The sequence below is a fragment of the Barbatula barbatula genome (genome assembly GCF_947034865.1).
Source record: "Barbatula barbatula genome assembly, chromosome: 9".
In the NCBI taxonomy this organism is placed as follows: Eukaryota; Metazoa; Chordata; class Actinopteri; order Cypriniformes; family Nemacheilidae; genus Barbatula; species Barbatula barbatula.
In genome coordinates this window covers 14299687-14319981 of record NC_136772.1, presented here as the reverse complement: position 1 = coordinate 14319981, position 20295 = coordinate 14299687, and the positions used below count along the sequence as shown (strand labels likewise).

Sequence of the window (20295 nt, the reverse complement as noted above, 5' to 3'; positions counted from 1 at the left end):
ACCACATGAAAGGTAGAAGAACATCAATGATATGCTGGTGACCCTCACTCGAAAACATACAATTGAAACAAAAAGTTGCTTTTGGCCCCTTTTTCACTTCTGTACAATGCACAGACCATGGCAAGTGCTGACAGTAGGTTTTAGTGACTGTGAGTGTTTGAGTGAATGAGTGAATGAGTGAGTGTGTGTGAGTGTGTGTGCGTGCGTGCGTGCGTGCGTGCGTCCGTGGCTTACATGAGCGGGGTGTTTACCACTGTTATACAGTTCCACCTGAACCCATGTGACAATGAAACACATCAGCAAATCAAGAGCTTCAGTGACAAGGTACAATATCTGTAACTTTATTTATTACCTGGATATACACAAAACTCAATGGGCTTACAATTAAATAGAGGGGAATTTTAGATCCGTTGAAAAATTATTCTCGGTGTGTGTTTGTGGGGACAGTTTTGGATATGGCTATCCATGTGAGGTGTTGAAAATTCCATCAGATTTACGATCTTCTGAAAGAGTCCTATAGTCTTTTTCTTAGTACGAAAACGATTTGTGTGTTTGTGTGCTCCTATTCAATCCTTTTGTATGCTGTGAGTACCAAATGTCCCCATGCACAAAGATAGTAATACAGTTTTGACCAGGTGAGGACATTTTACTTCTGATGACAGCAGCTTAAAAAGATATAACAGAAAATAACATTTATTCGAAAATGTAAAATGTTTCCGGTGAGTAAGGGGATATAATTTACAGTTTAGCCTACAGAAAATAATTAATTATGTCTATATGAAATCCCAACATTCTTATTATCATTTGTCACAGATGTATATGTGGGTAGCTGACAAATAGATGGACCATTTATGTGCCATGTACATGAGAACAAACACTTAGAAAACAAACTTTTTATAAAACTGTCAGTTCTGGTCCTTGATTCGGATAACAAGCTCAAAATGTATTTAAACCAAAAACCTGCGATGGGGAAAAACATGACAACAGAAAAATCTTCAAAACATCAAACAAAAACTTCCCAGGAGGGGCAAAACATAACAGAGCAAGAACTAACAATAAATGACTTCAAGACTTTGCTAACAGGACCAATGACACATGTGGAAACGAGAATGAACCAGCGGAGGACACCACAAGGGCGTTAAATAGGAAAGCAAATAATGATGGCAACAGGTGAGGGGCATGAAACAATGATAAGATTATTAATGAGGAAACGAGGGGACAGGGGCAGGAGACCATGTGCTTCCACACAAAACACATGGGACGGTCTAGAAAAAGAATGACTAGAAAAGAATGACTGAGGGAGGCAGGATCGTGACAGTTTCTACTTTATTATAAAATACAGTTTGAGAGACTTATCTTCATTGTTAGTATTTTTGCTGTCATACCATATAGGACACATTAAGTGACTATTTTTCAACAACCCATGTACTTTGATCCTTACATACCCGCTTGGTTAAAGCACAGACTTAAGGCATAAGCTTAACTCTTTGTTGATAACTTGAGACATGTTTCAAGATTACCCTCTCATGTGCTCAGGTTTTAATATAGATTGTATGTTGAAAAACCGCTCCAAAATGTTTTATTTGCTTACTCTATTGCCACCTAGTGTTCACACGTCTATTTGCCTGCTGTCTCAGAGATCTTTGTTGTCCAACATCCTCATTGATGTTATGAGTATTGATGTTATGACACAAATTCAAACAGACTTGAGTGTATGGTCAATAATAAAGTAAATTATCCACCCGTCTGTCGCGCCCCACTTGTCATGTCTCTATTCCCCACCAGTGGGGCCCGCCCCACACTTTGAGAAACACTGCATTACAGCAACACATAACATTACATTCATCCCATAAAGATATAAAATACAAATACATAAATTCATTTTAAGGTCCGATTTAAAATACCAATTGCGGTTGGGATAAAGGTTTTCTTATACTTGGCCCTTTTCACTAAATGCACTTTATACCGTCTGCCGGAAGGAAGTAGCTGGAAAGAACTATACAGAGGATGAGAACAATAGCGAAGGCCTAAATAAATACAGCAAAGAAGCATTTAACATTTTGGACTCAATTAAAATCTACAGAATTAAAAAAACTTCATTACAAATGACTAAATTATGCAAACAGACTTTAATGTTCCATGCATTTCAGAAACATTATTCGATACGTCAGCAGGACAAATGCTTAATGTGAACAATATGCATTGCTGCATATTGTTTATTGATGCAACCAATGGCCAAAATCATTCAAAAGCTCACTTCAACATCTAAAGATATAATATATTATTTAATATAATACCCAAATATAACAACAAAAATAGAAAATATAAAATCAGTTATAACTGAAAGGTCTGACTCAAAATTGAAGGTTGTGCAAACATCATCATGGTTGCTTGGGTCCAGAGATTTGTTTGAATAGTACACCTATGTCAGTTGTTAAACTGTTCAGCACTCTGTAACAGTTAATTTAAGATAATTTACAGTCAATAAACTGACATAAGTGTTGGGAATCGTGGGAAAAAAAGAGCAGTTGGATATCGGGCTATTACTTAAACACACTTCTTGGCTATCCCACATCAAAGCCGTTGCAGGTAAAGTGTAATTTCCTTTTATTACCTCTCATGAGATTTTAAGACAGGGGAATAATGTAAAATTTTCTGTGTTTTAGGATGTAATCCACTTATTCTGCAGTCCTGTCTTCAGGACAAGTCACCCTGGTCCACTATAGATTTCTTATTAGTTTTCTGTCTAGAAGTTCAATTTTTTGAACACAAGAAAATTACGAGCTATCTTATTAATGAGATTAAACATGTTAAACATGTGCTTGCAGTGTATACTGAGAACTGTGAGCTCATGTGCGCCTGAGGTTTATTCTGTATGGACAATGAGCACATTTCCAGCCACTGAAAACACAATAAAAATGACAGGGGTCAGCCTTAGGTCATAGTATTTTAGTCTCTCTTTTTTGTTATAATGACAAATTTTGTAAAAATAAAAGCAACAGCGGCATTTGGAATCTGGGAGACATGGTCACAGTTCACAAAATGAAACAAAAGTTTTAATTGTAGGTAAAATGTAACTACTGTATGTGGCTAGTTGACAAATATGAACGCAGAATAAACTCCTTTTGGTGTGTGGATATGCATTCCTTTTTTTTTACTTTAGTTGACAGATATAACTTACATGTGCCCTATAGGGTGACAAAGCAGACAAAACAATCCGTTAATAACGTACTCTTTTTATTATTAACAGTCATATATAAAATAGAGATTCATTTTCATTGTTCGTTTTTTCTACTTCTTTGCTGTCACGCCATATAAAACATACACACATTTTTAGATTGTATATTTGATATATGCCTATACCTACATATCGTATACATAATAGGCTATAGTATTTACTTTGTAGCAAATTCAGAAAACATTTTAAATAATTTTGGAGTGGTCTCTTAATTTTTATGGCGGCTGTACATTAAACATGAAGTGATGGATAAGGCAGCGCTGGCTTACTTTAGTCTTTTGAAAATAGTTAATCCAGGATAAAGTCCAGAGGTCAGTTTCCCATTACTTTAATTATTAACTTTAAATTGTAGTGCATGAAAAGCATTGAAAAGCAAGAATTGTCTATAACATTTTAAAGAAGGTATTAAGTATTGTTGATAAATTCCTATTTAATACAAGTGGTTGGCGAGTACTATAACAACTCAAAAGTTCATTTCCAGCCCAGCGTTCCCCTCACCCTGGTTTAGTCTTTTGTGTTAAAGGCAGTGTAGGCAATCCTGTCTAGAAAGAGACTGTCCAGAGACTTTTTTTGTCATGCTGGTTGGAAGCCTCTTAACATCCTGACAGCAATTAATGACTAAAGCGAACAATTGGTATTTTAATAATTATATATCGTCTGTGAAAGGCGAAGGGTTAAAAAATGTTGGACCAATAACTGCCCTCGATCACTTTGTACTTTAATGTTTTCTCACCGGTGAATGTGACATGACTTCACTGGAACTGATCTAACAGCTTCTGGTCTGTGCACGCGCTCATGTGTTTTGGAGGAGGCGTGGCTTTGGATGGCGATTCGTGAGAGGGAGGGATCGTATGATTGCACTGCTAGCAGGCAAACGTTAGCATTTTCCAAATGATCTACTCTGCCTTTAATAAGTGTTTTGCTCAAAACATTCAGCATGCCATAGAAAGCACTTGAGCACTCCACAGCCCTGTGACCTAAATTAGTGACATTTAAGCAAAGGTAAAATATGTCTATTTTTTTGTTATTTTTAAAAGGATTTAACTAAAGCATAAAAATGATGCCTTAAACTTTTACATTTATAGGCCTACTCTTTGTTGTAAGTAATTTATTACTCTCATTTGTAATGCCATTTTTGTCACGTTACAGTTTTTTGAAACTGTGCGAACAGATTGCGAAAGCGTGGGCACAGATTATGAATTTGAGGGTACAGATTTCCAAAATTGAGATCACGGATTGGAAACTCGTGTGTACAGTTTATTAATCCGAGAGCACGGATTGGAAACTCGTGGGTACAGTTTATTAATCCGAGAGCACGGATTGGAAACTCGTGGGTACAGTTTATCAATCCGAGAGCACGGATTGGAAACTCGTGGGAACAGTTTTGGAATCTGTGAGTACGGTTTTTTTTAAACTGAGGGAACGAATTACAAATCTGTGGACACGGATTTGCGGTTCTTGTTTTTTTCTCCGACGGGCTCCGTAGTTTCGTACTTACGGATGTTGCCATTTTGTGTTTTTTTCCCCCTCCAAGAGGCGAGATCCGTTGTGCAGACATGACTATGGTCTGTCTCGCCGATTTTGAGGAGTATGCCAAACAACATCTCTCAAAATCCACATGGGACTACTATGCTGCTGGAGCTGATGAATGTTACACTAGAGATGACAACTTGCTGGCTTTCAAACGGTAGTCCACCAGCAATACTTTGCACTGTTGTGCACGTTTTCGGTGCATGCTTTTAGCTAAACCAATATGAAACTTTGAACATGTAAAACCAGATGCCATATCTTTTAGGATCCACTTGAGGCCACGGATCTTACGGGACGTGTCGCGCAGTGACACTAGGACCACGGTACAGGGAACAGAGATCAATTTTCCTGTGGGCATTGCACCCACTGCCTTCCACTGCCTCGCGTGGTATGAGGGAGAATTGGCCACGGCTAGAGGTGAGAGAATGACGTTTCACATAAACACAGCCCGCAAAAGTAAATTAAGAGCGTTTGTAAAGTTACCATTCGTGTAGTCTCGCGTAAAGTCTGACTATGTACTGGATGTGTTCGGCCTCTGAGCTGCGCGTGCGCAGTAGGGCTGTGAGATTCCAACGCGTTGAGAATCGAGAGCTTTGGAATCGATTCCTTTTAAGGAATCGACTCCTATTTAAGAGCCTTTCCAAAGCACAAGGTCGCCCACTTAGCTGATGTCATTGGTCAACTAAATCGCATTAGTTTCTTGTCTAAAACAGTACAGACTTCCGAAAAAAACTGATGGATGAAGTCTAGAGCTTTGGAATGACAAATATTCTGCATCCATGAAAGCAAAAGCTTTGTTTGCACACACAATGCAGAAAATAAATACATGTATCCAATAAGTAGGTTTACAGACGAATTGTCTTCTTTCACTCTCTCTAGCGATGAGCTCAATATGTTCATGAAGAGAATTACAAGTGTGTGTATAAAGCACAGTCTCACATCATATTTACTCATGTAGGCCTATGTATGTCTGGAGAGAACTTTTTCAACACCTGTCTGCACTACTTGCATTTAACAGTAATATCTAAATGCACAGTTTTCTTACATATTGTTAATACGATTTACTGATTATTGATCTTTCTACTCTATCTATATTTCTCAAGTATTCTCGTGTACACTGCGGAATTACTTTAATAATATAATTAAAAAATTGAAATTTGACCTGTGCTTTATTTTTATGTATTAACAGCTTAGTTAATTCGATTATTGGAATTGCAGGACAAGATCGACATATTTGGTTAAGGTTTGTATTATAGAAACAAGAAACATTAATACATGTAAAACGTGACAGCTTAACATTTTTCTGTTGTTTTCAAATTTTGTTACAATTTTTTAATAATAAATACAAATTTGTAGTTATACAGGGAATTGAGCAGGAATCGAAAACAGCAGCTAGGAATCAATTCTTGGAATCTACAAATTATATTATGCAAAAAGGATTATTATGCAACTACAAATGCAGGTCATGCTCTGGGCACGAGATGGCGATATCAGAAAGAGTGTCAGAAAGACTAAAGAGCACAGTGTGAAATCAAAATACAAAGAGAATGACACATTATTTAAGAGTAAAATAGAGAGATAATGTGCACATACACATTTACACCTGTGGGGTGAGATATGTACATGAAATATAGAAAAGTAGTTACATTAACCTGATGAAGGCCAGGGAAAAAGTCACTCCTGCATCTAGATATTCTTCAGCTGTTCGTATTTGAACTGTTTGTTGACCAGAGTGGAAAATTGAATATATTAATTTACAAAAATGTTTAAAAAATATGCAAATTTGTTCAAAGCATACATAAGACAATAATGAGGATGCATTTTGTATTTATTTCTCTTTTGCTGAACGCCCACACTTTAAGAAACACTGCTGTAACTGCAGTTTTTCTTGCAGGCTTCTTTACTCTGAAACTCTGTCAATGACTGCTGAGTAGAACTGAAATAGACATAAAGAAACTGCTAATCGTTTAACTTCTGTCTTTCTCTTATCTTTCCATCCGTGTCTTCTTTTATTTCTCAGCCTCTGAAGCTGTGAACACTTGCTATATAACAAGCACATACTCCACATGCTCTGTGGAGGAGATTGGTGCCGCAGCGCCCAACGGTTACCGCTGGTTTCAGCTATACATATACCGTGACCGCAATCTATCAGAGCAGATTGTGCGAAGAGTGGACGCGCTCGGTTATAAGGCCCTGGTGCTTACTGTAGATGTACCCTATACTGGTAAACGCCGCAATGACATCCGCAACCAGTTTAAACTCCCACCTCACCTGAAGGTCAAGAACTTTGATGGGATGTTCCAGGTAAGGTAGTATATTTTATTTATTATTTGTGCCATCATTTTTAATTTACGGTAGGACAGGTTAAGGAAATGTTGAAAGCTAGATTCAAACTTGCGTAGTCTCTAGAGTTCCTGAAATAAATAAACAAATTCTAACGGTTTACATTTACAAATTCTATAATAAAACATTAGGTTTTTACCATTAAAACCATATTATCAAAAAATATATTTTGGACTTTCATATTTAGGTCATAGTTCATATTAAAACCAATACATTACACATCGATGCAAATCTTTGATTCAATTAAAATTTTTTTGTCAGCAGGGAAACCATGCCATGAATATCTGGGAGCAGTGGTGTTTTTATGTTTCTCTGAATATGTCTGGCTTTGTCCACAGGAACAAGAAAGCTGCGATGAAGAATACGGGATCCCGGCCAACACATTAGATCCATCAATCAGCTGGAAGGATGTGAGCTGGCTCCAGTCTCTAACACATCTCCCTATAATCATCAAGGGCATCCTCACAAAAGAAGATGCAGAGCTGGCTGTAGAGCACGGAGTCAAAGGCATAATTGTGTCAAATCATGGAGGCCGACAACTAGATGGGGGACCCGCGACAGTAAGGGACTTTTGCAATTTTGTTATAATTGACATCATTCAGATTGTTTCATCATGACTGTATATATCACACAGATTGATTGTCTGGCTGAGATAGTAGAAGCAGTGCAGGGCCGTGTCGAGGTCTACATGGACGGGGGCATCCGCACGGGCAGCGATGTGTTGAAGGCTATAGCCTTGGGAGCCAAATGTGTGTTTATTGGCAGACCGGCAATCTGGGGCCTCGCTTACAAGGTAACAAAGCGGGAATCCCGTTTGTTTTAAGTATTCATCAGCTTCCTTTCGATTTAAAAAGATGCTGTCAACATGTGCATGGTAGTTAACACAAATGAGATGTTCATATGAATCATATGTGTTTTGCAGGGAGAGGAAGGAGTGAAGCAGGTGTTGCAGATGCTTCAAGATGAGTTCCGTTTATCTATGGTGTTATCAGGTTTGTTTATAGCGCTCTGTTTAATATGCAGCATGTCACATTTTCACATCAAAAGAGATGAAAGGGGGTTTTGGTGTCTCGACCTAAAATCACCTCTTGATTTTCTAGGTTGCAGAAATGTTGCTGAGATCAATAGGAGCCTCATTCAGTTCTCCAGACTTTGAATATCCAAGAGATCCATTTACACCACAATAATGCACAATGTATACTTCAAGTGGTGTATGAACTACTGTAGTTTTGAGGTCTATACAAATGTTCACATGGTGGTACTGTATTACCAACTACAGTGTTTTTAATTCAATAAGCATCAACTTACTTTGCAAATATAATTCAGTTCATCTAAATAATCTGTTTTGTTTGTGGTTTTTATGTGAACGCTGGTATAAAAGTTCCTGATAAGCGTAGCTCTTCACAAAGTCTAGACTATATGTCTACGTCTATCACGTATGTCAGTAACAGATAGTAAGGAAAGTTAAATGTCAAGGTGTGTTTTTATGGTTTCTTATTATATGGCCACAACATATAGAGAGCGAGTTTAAGTTATAGCAATTCTTGGTGATTTGACATATACATTGTTTTAGATTGAAATGGGGTTAAAGGTACAGTAATACCTGATGGTATGTGTTAATTTCGTATCATGGTAGATGTTGACTATACGTTTGGGTCTTCTGCTATTTTCTGTCAAAAATGTCAATTTTGGGCATCGACTGTATCTCGTATTTCCAAAACCAAACAGAGGGTATGCAATAAAAAGGAAGTTTTTCTTAAAAAAAATGTTTCTCTATAATATTAAATTAAAGGGCCAGTTCACCCAAAAATGAAAATTCTGCCATCTTTATTAACCCTTGAGTTGTTCCAAACATGTATACATTTCTTTGTTCTGCTAAAGTAAACAAAGCAAGACATTTGCAACAATGTAAATATAAGCAAACAGATCTCATCCTCTATCTCATCCTTGCAAGCACGATGTCAGACATTGTAATATTCTCTGGCCCCCTCCCCGCTTATCGTGGTGATGAGATACATAGCAGATTATCATATCTAAATGGCTGGTTGTCTAAGTGGTGCCTGCAAAATGATATTGTTTTTATAAATAACTGGAAGAGTTTTGAGGGCAGACCTGACCTGTTGAAAAGTGATGGTCTCCACCCCTCCTGGGCTGGAGCTTTTCTTCTGTCTAGAAATATGGCACATAGTCTTAATGCTAAAACTTGACTCACTGGGGCCCGGGTCAGGGAGCAGACAGAATGGCTTAACCAACGGCTGCTTGCCGTCTCACGTTGCAGAACACACTAAATACACAACATGCGATAATACTTTCTCCCAAACATCATAAAATAGAGACTGTGTCTGTCCCCCGGATTAGCAAACATAAAATAATGCGTAAACCTCTCAAAGGTAATTTAATTAACGTTAAACTAACTAAACATGAACATAATACAGATAATCAACTGTTTCGACTCGGATTGCTAAATATTAGATCTCTCTCTAATAAAGCACTTTTTATTAACGATATGATAACAGATCATAAAATAGACATGCTCTGTCTGACAGAAACATGGCTGAAGCCAGATGATTATATTGCTTTAAATGAGTCTGTCCCCCAAGATTATTATTATAAACACGAGCCTCGCCTAAAAGGCAGAGGGGGAGGTGTTGCTGCACTTTACCGTAACTCTTTTAGCATTTCTTAGAAGTCTAATGCTAAATACAATTCTTTTGAAGTCATGGTACTTGATGCATCAATACCTAATACTAAGGACAAAACATCTTTAAAATTTATTCTGGCTATTGTATATAGGCCTCCAGGGCACCACACAGATTTTATTAAAGAATTTGGTGGGTTCTTATCAGAACTAGTACTGGCTGCAGACAGAGTCCTTGTTGTTGGTGACTTTAACATTCATGTAGATAATGATACAGATGCTTTAGGAATGGCTTTTAAAGACACTCTTAACTCCATGGGCGTTAGTCAACATGTGTCGGGACCTACTCACCTTCGTAATCATACTTTAGATTTAATATTGTCTTACGGTATAAACGTGGGCGACGTAAATATCCTTCAGCAGAGCGAAGACATTTCGGATCATTATCTGGTATCATGCTTGCTTCACTACCCAATGGTGGCAAATCAAACTCCAAGTTACAAATATTGTAGAACAATAACTTCAACTACAAAAGATGCGTTTCTTGATAATTTGCCTGAATTGTCTCAAATCTCTAGCATTAGTAATAACGTTGACGATCTTGACTTTACCATTGAAAATATTAATGCCACCTTCTCGGAAACGCTAGACATAGTTGCTCCTCTGCGCTTAAAGAAGATTAAAAATGACAGACCGACACCGTGGAATAATGAACTCACTCAGGCTCTAAAGAAAGCGGCACGAAAAATGGAGCGCAACTTTAAGAAAACTAAATTAGAGGTATTTCGTACTGCCTGGAAGGTAAGTATTAAAAAATACAGGAAAGCCCTAAAACGTCTAGATCTGCCTACCTTTCATCACTAATAGAAGAAAACCAGCATAACCCCAGGTTTTTATTTGATACAGTGGCTAAATTAACCAAAAATAAATCGTAAGCGACTTCTGATTTTGTATACCAGCATAGCAGTGATGATTTTATGAACTATTTCACAAATAAAATCCAAGATATTAGAAAAAAAATTATAACTATGCAACCAGAAGTGAATCCCGCTGAACAAACGACTAACTACAGCGCCTCTAAGGAGAAATTACGTTTATTTTCTACTATAGATCACGATGAGCTCTCTAAAATCATTAGATCATCTAAATCAACTTCATGCATGCTAGACCCTATACCTACAAATCTACTGAAAGAGATGCTTAGAAAGAAATTATAGAAATTAAAGACCCTCTACTTAGCATTATTAACTCATCTCTGACATTAGGACATATGCCTAAAGCATATAAGGTGGCTGTTATAAGGCCCCTTGTCAAAAAACCCCATCTGGACCCTGGAGAACTAGTTAACTACAGACCTATTTCGAATCTACCTTTCTTATCTAAAGTTCTGGAAAAAGTAGTCTCAATTCAAATATGCTCCAAAGGAATGAGATTAATGAAGATTTCCAGTCTGGATTTAGAGCACATCACAGTACAGAGACTGCTCTGATTAGAGTTACAAATGATCTGCTTATGGCGTCCGACCGAGGTTGTATCTCCTTATTGGTGCTGCTAGATCTTAGTGCTGCATTCGACACCATTGACCACAGCATGCTCCTACATAGACTCGAAAATGATGTCGGTATTAAGGAAATAGCTTTGGAATGGCTTAGATCTTATTTATGCGTCCGTTTTTAATATGTAGCAATAAACAATGAGGTATCACGCAAATCGAAAGTCCAGTACGGTGTACCACAGGGCTCAGTCTTAGGGCCTATGCTCTTCGCATTATACATGCTACCTCTAGGAGATATAATAAAGCGACACGGAGTAAGCTTTCAGTGTTATGCTGATGATACGCAACTTTATATTTCCTTGAAGCCTCATGAAACACAGCAATTCCATCGAATAGTGGAATGCATAGTCGATATAAAAAAATGGATGAGTAGCAATTTTTTATTACTGAACTCGGACAAAACTGAAGTGTTACTTATCGGACCGAAAACCGCCCTACGTAACAACCAAGAATACTGCTTAACTATTGATGGATGTTCCATAAAACCCTCATCTTTGGCTAAGAATCTTGGCTTCATATTCGATAGTACTCTGTCATTTGAGAACCAGGTCGCCAACACCTGTAAAATTGCGTTTTTCCATCTTAAAAATATATCTAAATTACGTCATATGCTGTCACCATCGGATGCAGAGAAGCTTATACATGCCTTTATGACATCAAGACTAGATTACTGTAATGCACTATTAGGTGGTTGCCCTGCAGGCCTATTACAAAAACTCCAACTTGTCCAAAATGCGGCAGCTCGAGTTCTTACGTGTCAGGTCAGTTGGTAATACCTAGAATTTCAAAATCAAGTGCAGGCGGCAGATCCTTTTCCTATCTAGCGCCTAAACTTTGGAACAGTCTTCCCTGCACTGTCCGGGAGGCAGACACACTCTGTCAGTTTAAATCTAGACTAAAGACGCATCTTTTTAATCTTGTATACACTACACTATCATAATATATATATTTCAAAGATCTAGGCTGCACTAGTTAGATCAACCGGAACCAGGGACACTTCCAATAACAACTGATGCATTTGTTGCATCAAAGAGTGCAGAACAGTACTCTACTCTCAGCCAGTCTTGTCTCATTGTTCCAAGGTTACCAGAGCGGGCAGGACGCAGTCCAAGGCTACCGGAGCGGGCAGGGCGCAATCCATTCCCAGACCTGACAAATGCTGGACGAAGGATGTGGCGACTCTACAAAACTTCAGTCGCTATTAGATTATTAATGATAATTTTAAATCTAAATTTGTTTTTTATTTTGTCTTGTTGTGCAAGCACTGTCGAGCTTGTGCAGAGGCAGCAGTTTTTGCCAGAGGGGAACTGGAATCCCCTGGTTAGGCCTGGTCTCCCTCTGAGGTTTTTTTTCTCCTCCAATGGAGTTTTGGGTTCCTCGCCACCGTTTGCATACTGTTTTGCACTGTTTGCCTGGCCGGGGGGGCTGCTAGAATTTGATAGTCTTATTTAATTAACTCTGCATATAGTAATTTATTGTGTGTCTGATATTTGAACTGTGTTCTGACTTACATAACCTTTTATGTTTTACTTATAGTCAATGTTTTCTTGTACAGCTGCTTTGTAACAATGAAAATTGTAAAAAGCTCTATATAAATAAAGCTGACTTGACTTGACTTGACTATTGACTCCCAAAGTATTTATTTTCCCTTCCATGTCAGTAAATGACTTTTTTGTGTGTGTGAACTATCCCTTCAAGTGCATATTTGTTTATCACGGGCCGTTGGCTTATCATATTTGTACAGGTATGTATAAAACCAGATCATATGGAAGTCTCATAATGTGAATTCCATTTTCGTTGTTGTGATGTTCTGTGCGCCAGTCTGTTCTGTTTTACAGTCCTGAAAAAAACCAATATAAATTGCTAAGTAAATCTTCTCATTGGTTAAGGGTTCACCTTATGTGCTTAAAACGACATCAGAGTGCAGAGGAAGCTGAAGCCTATTATAAGTAACATTTGAGATGAGGGAAGACAGCACATTTTGCAACTACATGCATGTTCGTTTCTAAGTGAGAACGAGAAGTGACACAGGAAGTCAACGAGGTTGTGGTAAACACCCTGCATACCCGTTTGTGTGTGATCACAGTGTGATGTGCTATTATGAGAAGAGACTTTAAAAAACTGCAAGAGAAAGCAACACGGCTCGGTAAGCTTATTTTATTTTATTTCTCTGTATTCCTGACCATTTATAGACGGTTTTGTCAGTGCTTCGATGAGGATTAGTTTTAGTATGGCTTTAAAGTAGTAGTACAATGTAGTAAGTGTATTTTACATCTTATGTTAATCTACCAAATACGTTTGTGTTCTTAAACGTCACAAACAAAATAGAAATTCTGTCAACATTTACTCATCATCATGTCCTTCCAAACCTGTATGACTTTCTTTCTTCACAAAGTATGATACTTTGAAGAAAGTTAGTAACTAAACAACATTGACTTCCATAACACACAACCCCTGAGACATTTCTCAAAATATCTCCTTTAGTGTTCCACAGATGAAAGGTTTTTATTTTGGGGTAAAATGTCTATTTAACCACTTATTTTCTGTACACACTCCTAAAGAGAACACTCTTTGTCTTTGTTATTGGCCTCTTTGTTTTGTTACAAACAGATGGCCAAGTTAACTTCCCCTATTTTGTTAATTCTGTTAATATTACTACAGATGGTGAATAACAACTATATATTTTTTCTAACTCTGTCAGAAATCATATTTGGAAAGCTATTTGCAAATAGGCAGACTCAAGAACATGGGGTAAGTGGTCATATTCTATCCAACAATAGTGGAAAGGTACCCATTTTTGTGACTCTGTTATATTTCCGATAGTGGTAACTATTTTATTCCAAAACTCCAAACTTTATGTCTTAAACTTAAACTGTTTGGAAATACAAAATTATGCCACCCTTAAAAAATTTGAAGGGTAAACAACTTGCTTTTTAGTCTTTCTATTGCTTTACTGCGCGCTAAAAATAAACCAAACAGACCACTTCATTAGGATCAAGTCAGTCAGATATACCAAGGGGACAAGGGGAATCTGCATTTAGTTTTTATACTGCCCGTAGCTGGAATCAGCTTCCAGAAGAGATTAGATGTGCTAAAACATTATCAACATTTAAATGCAGACTCAAAACACATTTTTCTAGCTGTGCATTTAATTTATGAGGATTGTGCCTTGTCCGAACTGACTGCACTATATTTCATGTATAATCAGTCTAAACATTTTTTTTAAATAATTTTAAAGGTTTTTAAATTCCTTGTTTTATTGTAGTGATTATATTAGTTGATTATTAAATTATTTTGTATGTAAAGCACTTTTAATTACCATTGTGTATGAAATGTGATAAACTTGCCTTGCCTTGCCTTACTGAACTTGACAAATTATATTAGCAGCTTGCAGAAAAAACATGTTCCAAATAGCTGGTGATGCAAAAACTTCGAATAGATGCATGAAACGCCTATAGCTCAGTGGTTAGAGCATGGCACGAGCAATTCCAAGGTCATGGGTTCAATCCCAGTGGATTGCACATACTTAGAAACAAATGCGTAGTATACTTTGGAAGAAGCATCTGCCAAATGCATAAATGTAAAATGAAACTACATGTCTTATAAAAAATGACTAATATAAAAATTAAACGGCGCACATAAAGAGGAATCAGAAAATGAAAGTTGATCCATGACTTTTATGCTACTGAGAAAATATTGTATATGCTCTCTGCTGCACTGACTTTATCATATTGATTCAGAAACAGTGGGGAGGAAGGAAAACTTTCACGGAGACTTTCGCGAATAGGAAGCAGATCGCAGCGGGAGCCTCCACGACCTCCTCCTCAAGCAGACAAGCCCCCAACAGCTGCTCCCCCAAAAGCTCCAGAACCTGCCCCAAAACCTCCAGAACCATCACCAAAACCACTAGTTATCCCCTCAAAACCACCAGTGGCACAAAAGCCCACTGGCTCTCCCAGGCCACAGATACAAGTGTTCAACAGCACAGAGCATGGGGCTGCTATACTTAATGTAAGAAGTTGCCTAAAATAGAGAAAAACAGTTTACTGCATAATAGTATTAGACTCGTATTTGTATATTGCAAAATAGTGTATCATAAACTGATTAGATTTGCCTCGTCCCAGGGGTTGGATCATTTTCGTTCCGATGAGACGCTATGTGATGTCACTCTGATGCCTGGTGACAGCAATGAAACTTTTCCAGTTCACAGAGTCATTATGGCTTCGGCCAGTGACTACTTTAAGGCCATGTTCACAGGTGAGTCCCCTTAAATCCAGAGGAAAAATGTTCAACTATCATTAATATTCAGTGAATCTATGCATTCATGAAAAGTTACATGGAAAACATGTTGTACTGTCACTTACAGTCCATTCAAATTATTCATTTAATGTAAATTGCATTCCCTGGCTGGAAATCAGCACCGTTCTTTAAAAATTAAGCTACAGGAAAGTTATTAAGGATTATTATTAACCCTATAAAAAAGTATGATTTTACTTATACCACACAAATGTTGCTTGTGTTTGCATTCTGGTTCATAAAGTTTCATGTTTGCAATCATCTCTTTTTCTCTTCATCCTTTTGGATTGGCAGGAGGCATGAAAGAGCAGGAGTTGAAAGAGATCAAGCTCCATGGGGTGAGCACTGTAGGCCTGAAGAACATCATTGAGTTCATCTACACATCTCGTCTAAGCCTAAGTCTCGGGACCCTCCAGGACACATTAGAGGCAGCGAGTTTCCTCCAGGTGCTTCCCGTTCTCAGCTTCTGCAACCAGCTTCTCAGCAGTGAGGTAAGAACTCCTAAGATGTGGTGCTTGTGCTGCCTTTCGTACGATCTAAAACTGAATGTGAACATCTTTCCACGGCAGATCACCACAGAAAACTGCTTGGAAGTTGAGCGCATTGCCAGAGATCTTCTCCTCGAAGACGTCCAAACAAACGTCTACACGTTTGTATGTGAAAACTTTTCTGTTCTGGTGGAGAGTGGCCGGATGCTAGAGTTGTCCGAAGCAAGCATGACGTATGCTCTTTCCAGTGACTCGCTGAAAGGTTTCACTGAGATGGAGCTCTACCGCATTGCCCGCGCATGGCTATCCCATAATCCCAGCAAGTGCCATTCCAACACTTACGCCCTGATGCGACACATCCGCTTCCCTTTGATGTCCCCTGCCGAACTTCTACAGATCTCTCAGGAGGACCAGACGGAAGAAGGAGTAAACAACGGAAAGGAGGAAGAGTCTGTCATGCGATCAAATACAGCCTGCGTCAACCTTCTTCTGGAGGCCAGCAACTACCAGATGTTACCTTTCCTCCAGCCGACGCTGCAGACAGAACGCACTCGGATTCGATCCAATTCCACACACCTGGTGGTTCTGGGAGGTGTGATGCGGCAGCAACTAGTGGTGAGCAAAGAGCTCAGGCTGTACGATGAGGAGGGTGGAGGCACCTGGAGAGCCATCCAACCCATGGAGGTGCCACGTTACCAGCATGGCGTGGCCCTGCTCGGTGGGTTCCTTTACATCGTAGGTGGTCAGAGTACTTATGACACCAAAGGTAAAACAGCTGTGGACAGTGCATACAGATATGACCCTCGGTTTGACCGCTGGTTGCAGGTGGCTTCTCTGAATGAAAAGAGGACGTTCTTCCATCTCAGTGCTCTTAAGGGAAAGCTCTACGCTGTTGGAGGGAGAAATGCCACCGGCGAGATTGGTAAGGAGGACATGTTTTAGCAATTACTGCTTTAAAAAATCTGCACAAAATGTTCTGTCCCGTCTTGAAAATGCTGAAAACCAGAACTGTCTGTTCTTTAGATTCTGTGGAGTGCTACAACTTGAACAAGAACGAGTGGAGTTTTGTTTCACCGATGAGTGAACCTCACTATGGACATGCAGGCACGGTACATGGAGGTCGGATGTACGTCTCAGGTAAGTGTCCGAGTATAGCTCAAAGAGGTAAACTCAATGTGAAAGTGGCACAATTGCAACATCCGTCCAAACTGGTGAGGGGAGATTTTGTAAACTAATTTAATCTGCACCACAAAAGCGTCTTTAGCTGGGTGGCCTTAATCCACCATGCTTCTCTGTGTGAGTGAATACGCTGAACAAAATTCTTTCATTACCTTCCAAAAAAAAGAAACTTAGAGGTCACTTCGCAAAAAAGAAACATTAGAGGTCACTTAGCAACCTTGCAAAGTTCTCAGAATGAGAATCAAAAGCAACCAGGAAACAGGTTCAAGATGAAGCGGGTCACTCATATGTGGTTAGACCACACTCAAAAGAGGACAGACTTGCTGTGAAACTGTGAGAATGTTTCTGTTTGACAAGCAGTTAAGATAGGCTTACATAAAAGACGTTTATAAATATACTAGTTTTAAATAATTTTTTATGTACTTCTCAGAAATATACTAACAATAACACAAAATTACGCTTGACTCATACTGGGATAACAGTCTATGTATAAATATACTTAAAAGTGTAATAAAGTGAAATAAACGTTCTATTGTCCATTTTGTTCCAACTGTTCCTTTAAATTCCTAATATATGTAAGAAATATTAGTAGTTCACTGAAAGTGTATACTTCAAAGTCTACTTTGGTAAACCAAAAAGTGCTACTTGTACAAGTAAACTATACTTACTGTAGATGTATACAGTAAGTTAACTTACAGTAATGTTGTAGGACAAATGTAAAACTAGATTGTGTACTTAAGGTTTTCCACTGTCACAATTAAAGTACTTAAAAGTATACTTTTATTAACAAACAGTTGTCCAATTTAGACACGAGTAGTATTGAAAGTACTGATATTACTATGCTCACTAAAAGTACATAAAAATACACTTAAACACTTACTAAAATATAGTATACTTATTTATCAGTCTAAATACTGTAATTTGAAGTACTGAAAGGAAAAAAACTACTCAGTCATTTTAAACATATCTTGTCACTGTCCTTTTGACACCTTGGCTCTCCAAATTTGCAGTTTTTCTGAAAAATTGTTCTTTTTAAATAATTAAATACGGTGTTGTCGAAGTTGACGAGCACTTTTTAATGCTTTTTATTGGTTAGATATGTGCGAAACCCAGTGACAAACATAAAGGGTGACTAGAAATAATGATTCATGACAAAAGAAAAATACGCGAAATATTGAGATACAAGGTTTGAAAGAGTATTATATTATAAATGGTTTGCCTAAAAGATTCACAAATACAATGATAAAAGTCATGATTAAACATAAAAGTACTGTGTGGGTTGTAGGATCTCAGTAAAAAAAATGGTTTTAAGACATAGTGTTGAACCACATCCTTTCTAATGATTCCTTTGTTTCTGCAAATAATAAGAATGCATTGCATTTCGATTCCAGCAGTAAATGCATTTCCTCATTATTCCATCAGGTGGTATTACAAGAGATGCTTTCCAAAAAGAGTTGCTGTGCTATGACCCTGACAGAGACATGTGGAGCAGACGTACAGACATGATGGAGCTTCGCGGCCTCCACTGCATGTGCACCGTGGGCGACCGCCTCTATGTCATGGGCGGCAACCACTTCCGAGGTGCAAATGACTATGATGATGTGTTAAACTGCGAATTCTACAGCCCTGCGACTGACCAGTGGACAGTGGTGGCACCAATGCCCAGGGGTCAGAGCGACGTCGGGGTGACCGTGTTTAAGGGCCGTATCTATGTGGTGGGTGGTTACTCCTGGAACAGTAGGTGCATGGTGGATATTGTGCAGTGTTATGACCCTGAAAAAGATGAGTGGGAGAAGGTCTTCAGTGTCCTGGAGCCTCTTGGTGGTATTCGGGCCTGTACTATGACCGTTCATTGTCCGAAGGGTTCTGCAGATGAGGCTCATATGCAAGAGTGTCCGCTCCCAACATCCAAAAACTGAGGCATATGATCAGATGTTTTGATGTTGATATAAGCCCTAGAACTTCATAAGTAAAATTTCACATAAGCTTCACATTGCTTTGGTAAGTTTCCAGGGCATGGTACAAAAACTCTTTAGTGATTTAATTACATGCCAGTTAAGTTGCAAGCGCAGTAATATCTGTAAAGAATTAGCCTGTTTAACAAAAGCTGTTATTGCATTTATTTGCTGCACAACTGCAGATGAGTTTGCAAAAGCTTAAACGCCACTGTTTTTCAATGCCATTTATGTGGGCCAAAGTGACAAATGTTCAGCTGTAAATTATTCTGTTTTATCTATTTTTACCTCTGTAAACTACTGTATATGCATCGCAGAAATAAATGTTTTTCAGTCAGTATGTTTGCGTGTGGTATTTTTATAGGATTTTTACACACACAAGATCCGCTTATTCCATTCATATAAAAAAATCAATAGATTAAGTATGTTCCAATTGCTTCTATTGTTTACCTAATTTGTAAGTCACTTTGGATAAAAGCGTCTGCTAAACAACAAAATGTAATGTAGCCTAATGTAATGTAATGTAATGTAACATGGTGATTAATAAAACATAATGCTTTATAATGTAAGGTCTTTAAACACCTCTGAAAACAGTTATGTTTATTATATTGCATTCCGGTCAAGAGCCTCCAAAAAAATACACATTGGACCTTTAAACTTGTCACACTATATTTTGCATAGCAAATGAAGACTATGGAGAACTACCATTAAAACTACTGTTTAAACGACAAAAAGGCATTGTTCTGGAGTGCTGTTCATAGAACCTTGACAAGTTTATTTTTCATGAAACATGTTTTAGATAAGGCACAGAAACCAAAAGACAACTAACTATCCCAAGGTCTGTCAGACTAGACCTAGCCTACATTAAAATCATAGCCTAACATTTATAATAACAACAACAATAATACAAAATAATAAACATGGTTTGTTACTCATTACTAAGAAATATGTTTTTTTCAAATTTAGTATTTATACAATAAATGTAACTGTTCGCACACACACACAAACAAACAACACAGTTCAGAGAAGTGCACACAAGTATTTCAGGCTACATGTTCAGTATCTTGTTTTTT

At 38.1% G+C, this 20295-nt stretch overlaps 2 protein-coding genes across 5 annotated transcripts; both read left to right on the top strand.

Annotated features, from left to right (window-relative positions):
- Window positions 1–2399: 2399 nt before the first annotated feature.
- On the top strand, window positions 2400–8916 carry hao2 (hydroxyacid oxidase 2 (long chain)). 3 transcript variants are annotated; one of them, XM_079465116.1, is made up of 9 exons: window positions 4096–4240; window positions 4388–4631; window positions 4773–4925; window positions 5034–5185; window positions 6789–7072; window positions 7450–7671; window positions 7746–7904; window positions 8034–8103; window positions 8212–8916. In XM_079465116.1, the coding sequence occupies exons 3-9, from the start codon at window positions 4795–4797 to the stop codon at window positions 8265–8267; spliced, it is 1074 nt and encodes a 357-aa protein (XP_079321242.1). In that variant the 5' UTR covers window positions 4096–4240; window positions 4388–4631; window positions 4773–4794; the 3' UTR covers window positions 8268–8916. The 3 variants fall into 3 exon arrangements, with proteins under 3 accessions (XP_079321240.1, XP_079321241.1, XP_079321242.1); XM_079465114.1 differs by lacking the exons at window positions 4096–4240; window positions 4388–4631 and adding an exon at window positions 2400–2589; XM_079465115.1 differs by lacking the exon at window positions 4388–4631 and having other exon boundaries at window positions 3985–4240.
- A 4313-nt stretch (window positions 8917–13229) lies between these two features.
- Window positions 13230–19809, top strand: LOC306898881 (kelch-like protein 9). 2 transcript variants are annotated; one of them, XM_079464753.1, is made up of 8 exons: window positions 13230–13450; window positions 14006–14055; window positions 15045–15315; window positions 15429–15561; window positions 15895–16091; window positions 16170–17010; window positions 17112–17225; window positions 18690–19809. In XM_079464753.1, the coding sequence occupies exons 2-8, from the start codon at window positions 14051–14053 to the stop codon at window positions 19184–19186; spliced, it is 2058 nt and encodes a 685-aa protein (XP_079320879.1). In that variant the 5' UTR covers window positions 13230–13450; window positions 14006–14050; the 3' UTR covers window positions 19187–19809. The 2 variants fall into 2 exon arrangements, with proteins under 2 accessions (XP_079320879.1, XP_079320880.1); XM_079464754.1 differs by having other exon boundaries at window positions 13383–13450; window positions 15051–15315.
- Window positions 19810–20295: the final 486 nt, after the last annotated feature.

Bases quoted from the DNA above. Each gene is read 5' to 3' on its own strand.
- hao2 (XM_079465114.1), top strand. From the start codon at position 4,795: ATGACTATGGTCTGTCTCGCCGATTTTGAGGAGTATGCCAAACAACAT. The intron at 4,926-5,033 runs GTAGTCCACCAG...CATATCTTTTAG, and splicing joins AACTTGCTGGCTTTCAAACG to GATCCACTTGAGGCCACGGA. The intron at 7,672-7,745 runs GTAAGGGACTTT...TATATCACACAG, and splicing joins TAGATGGGGGACCCGCGACA to ATTGATTGTCTGGCTGAGAT.
- LOC306898881 (XM_079464753.1), top strand. The intron at 16,092-16,169 runs GTAAGAACTCCT...TTTCCACGGCAG, and splicing joins ACCAGCTTCTCAGCAGTGAG to ATCACCACAGAAAACTGCTT. The intron at 17,011-17,111 runs GTAAGGAGGACA...TCTGTTCTTTAG, and splicing joins AAATGCCACCGGCGAGATTG to ATTCTGTGGAGTGCTACAAC.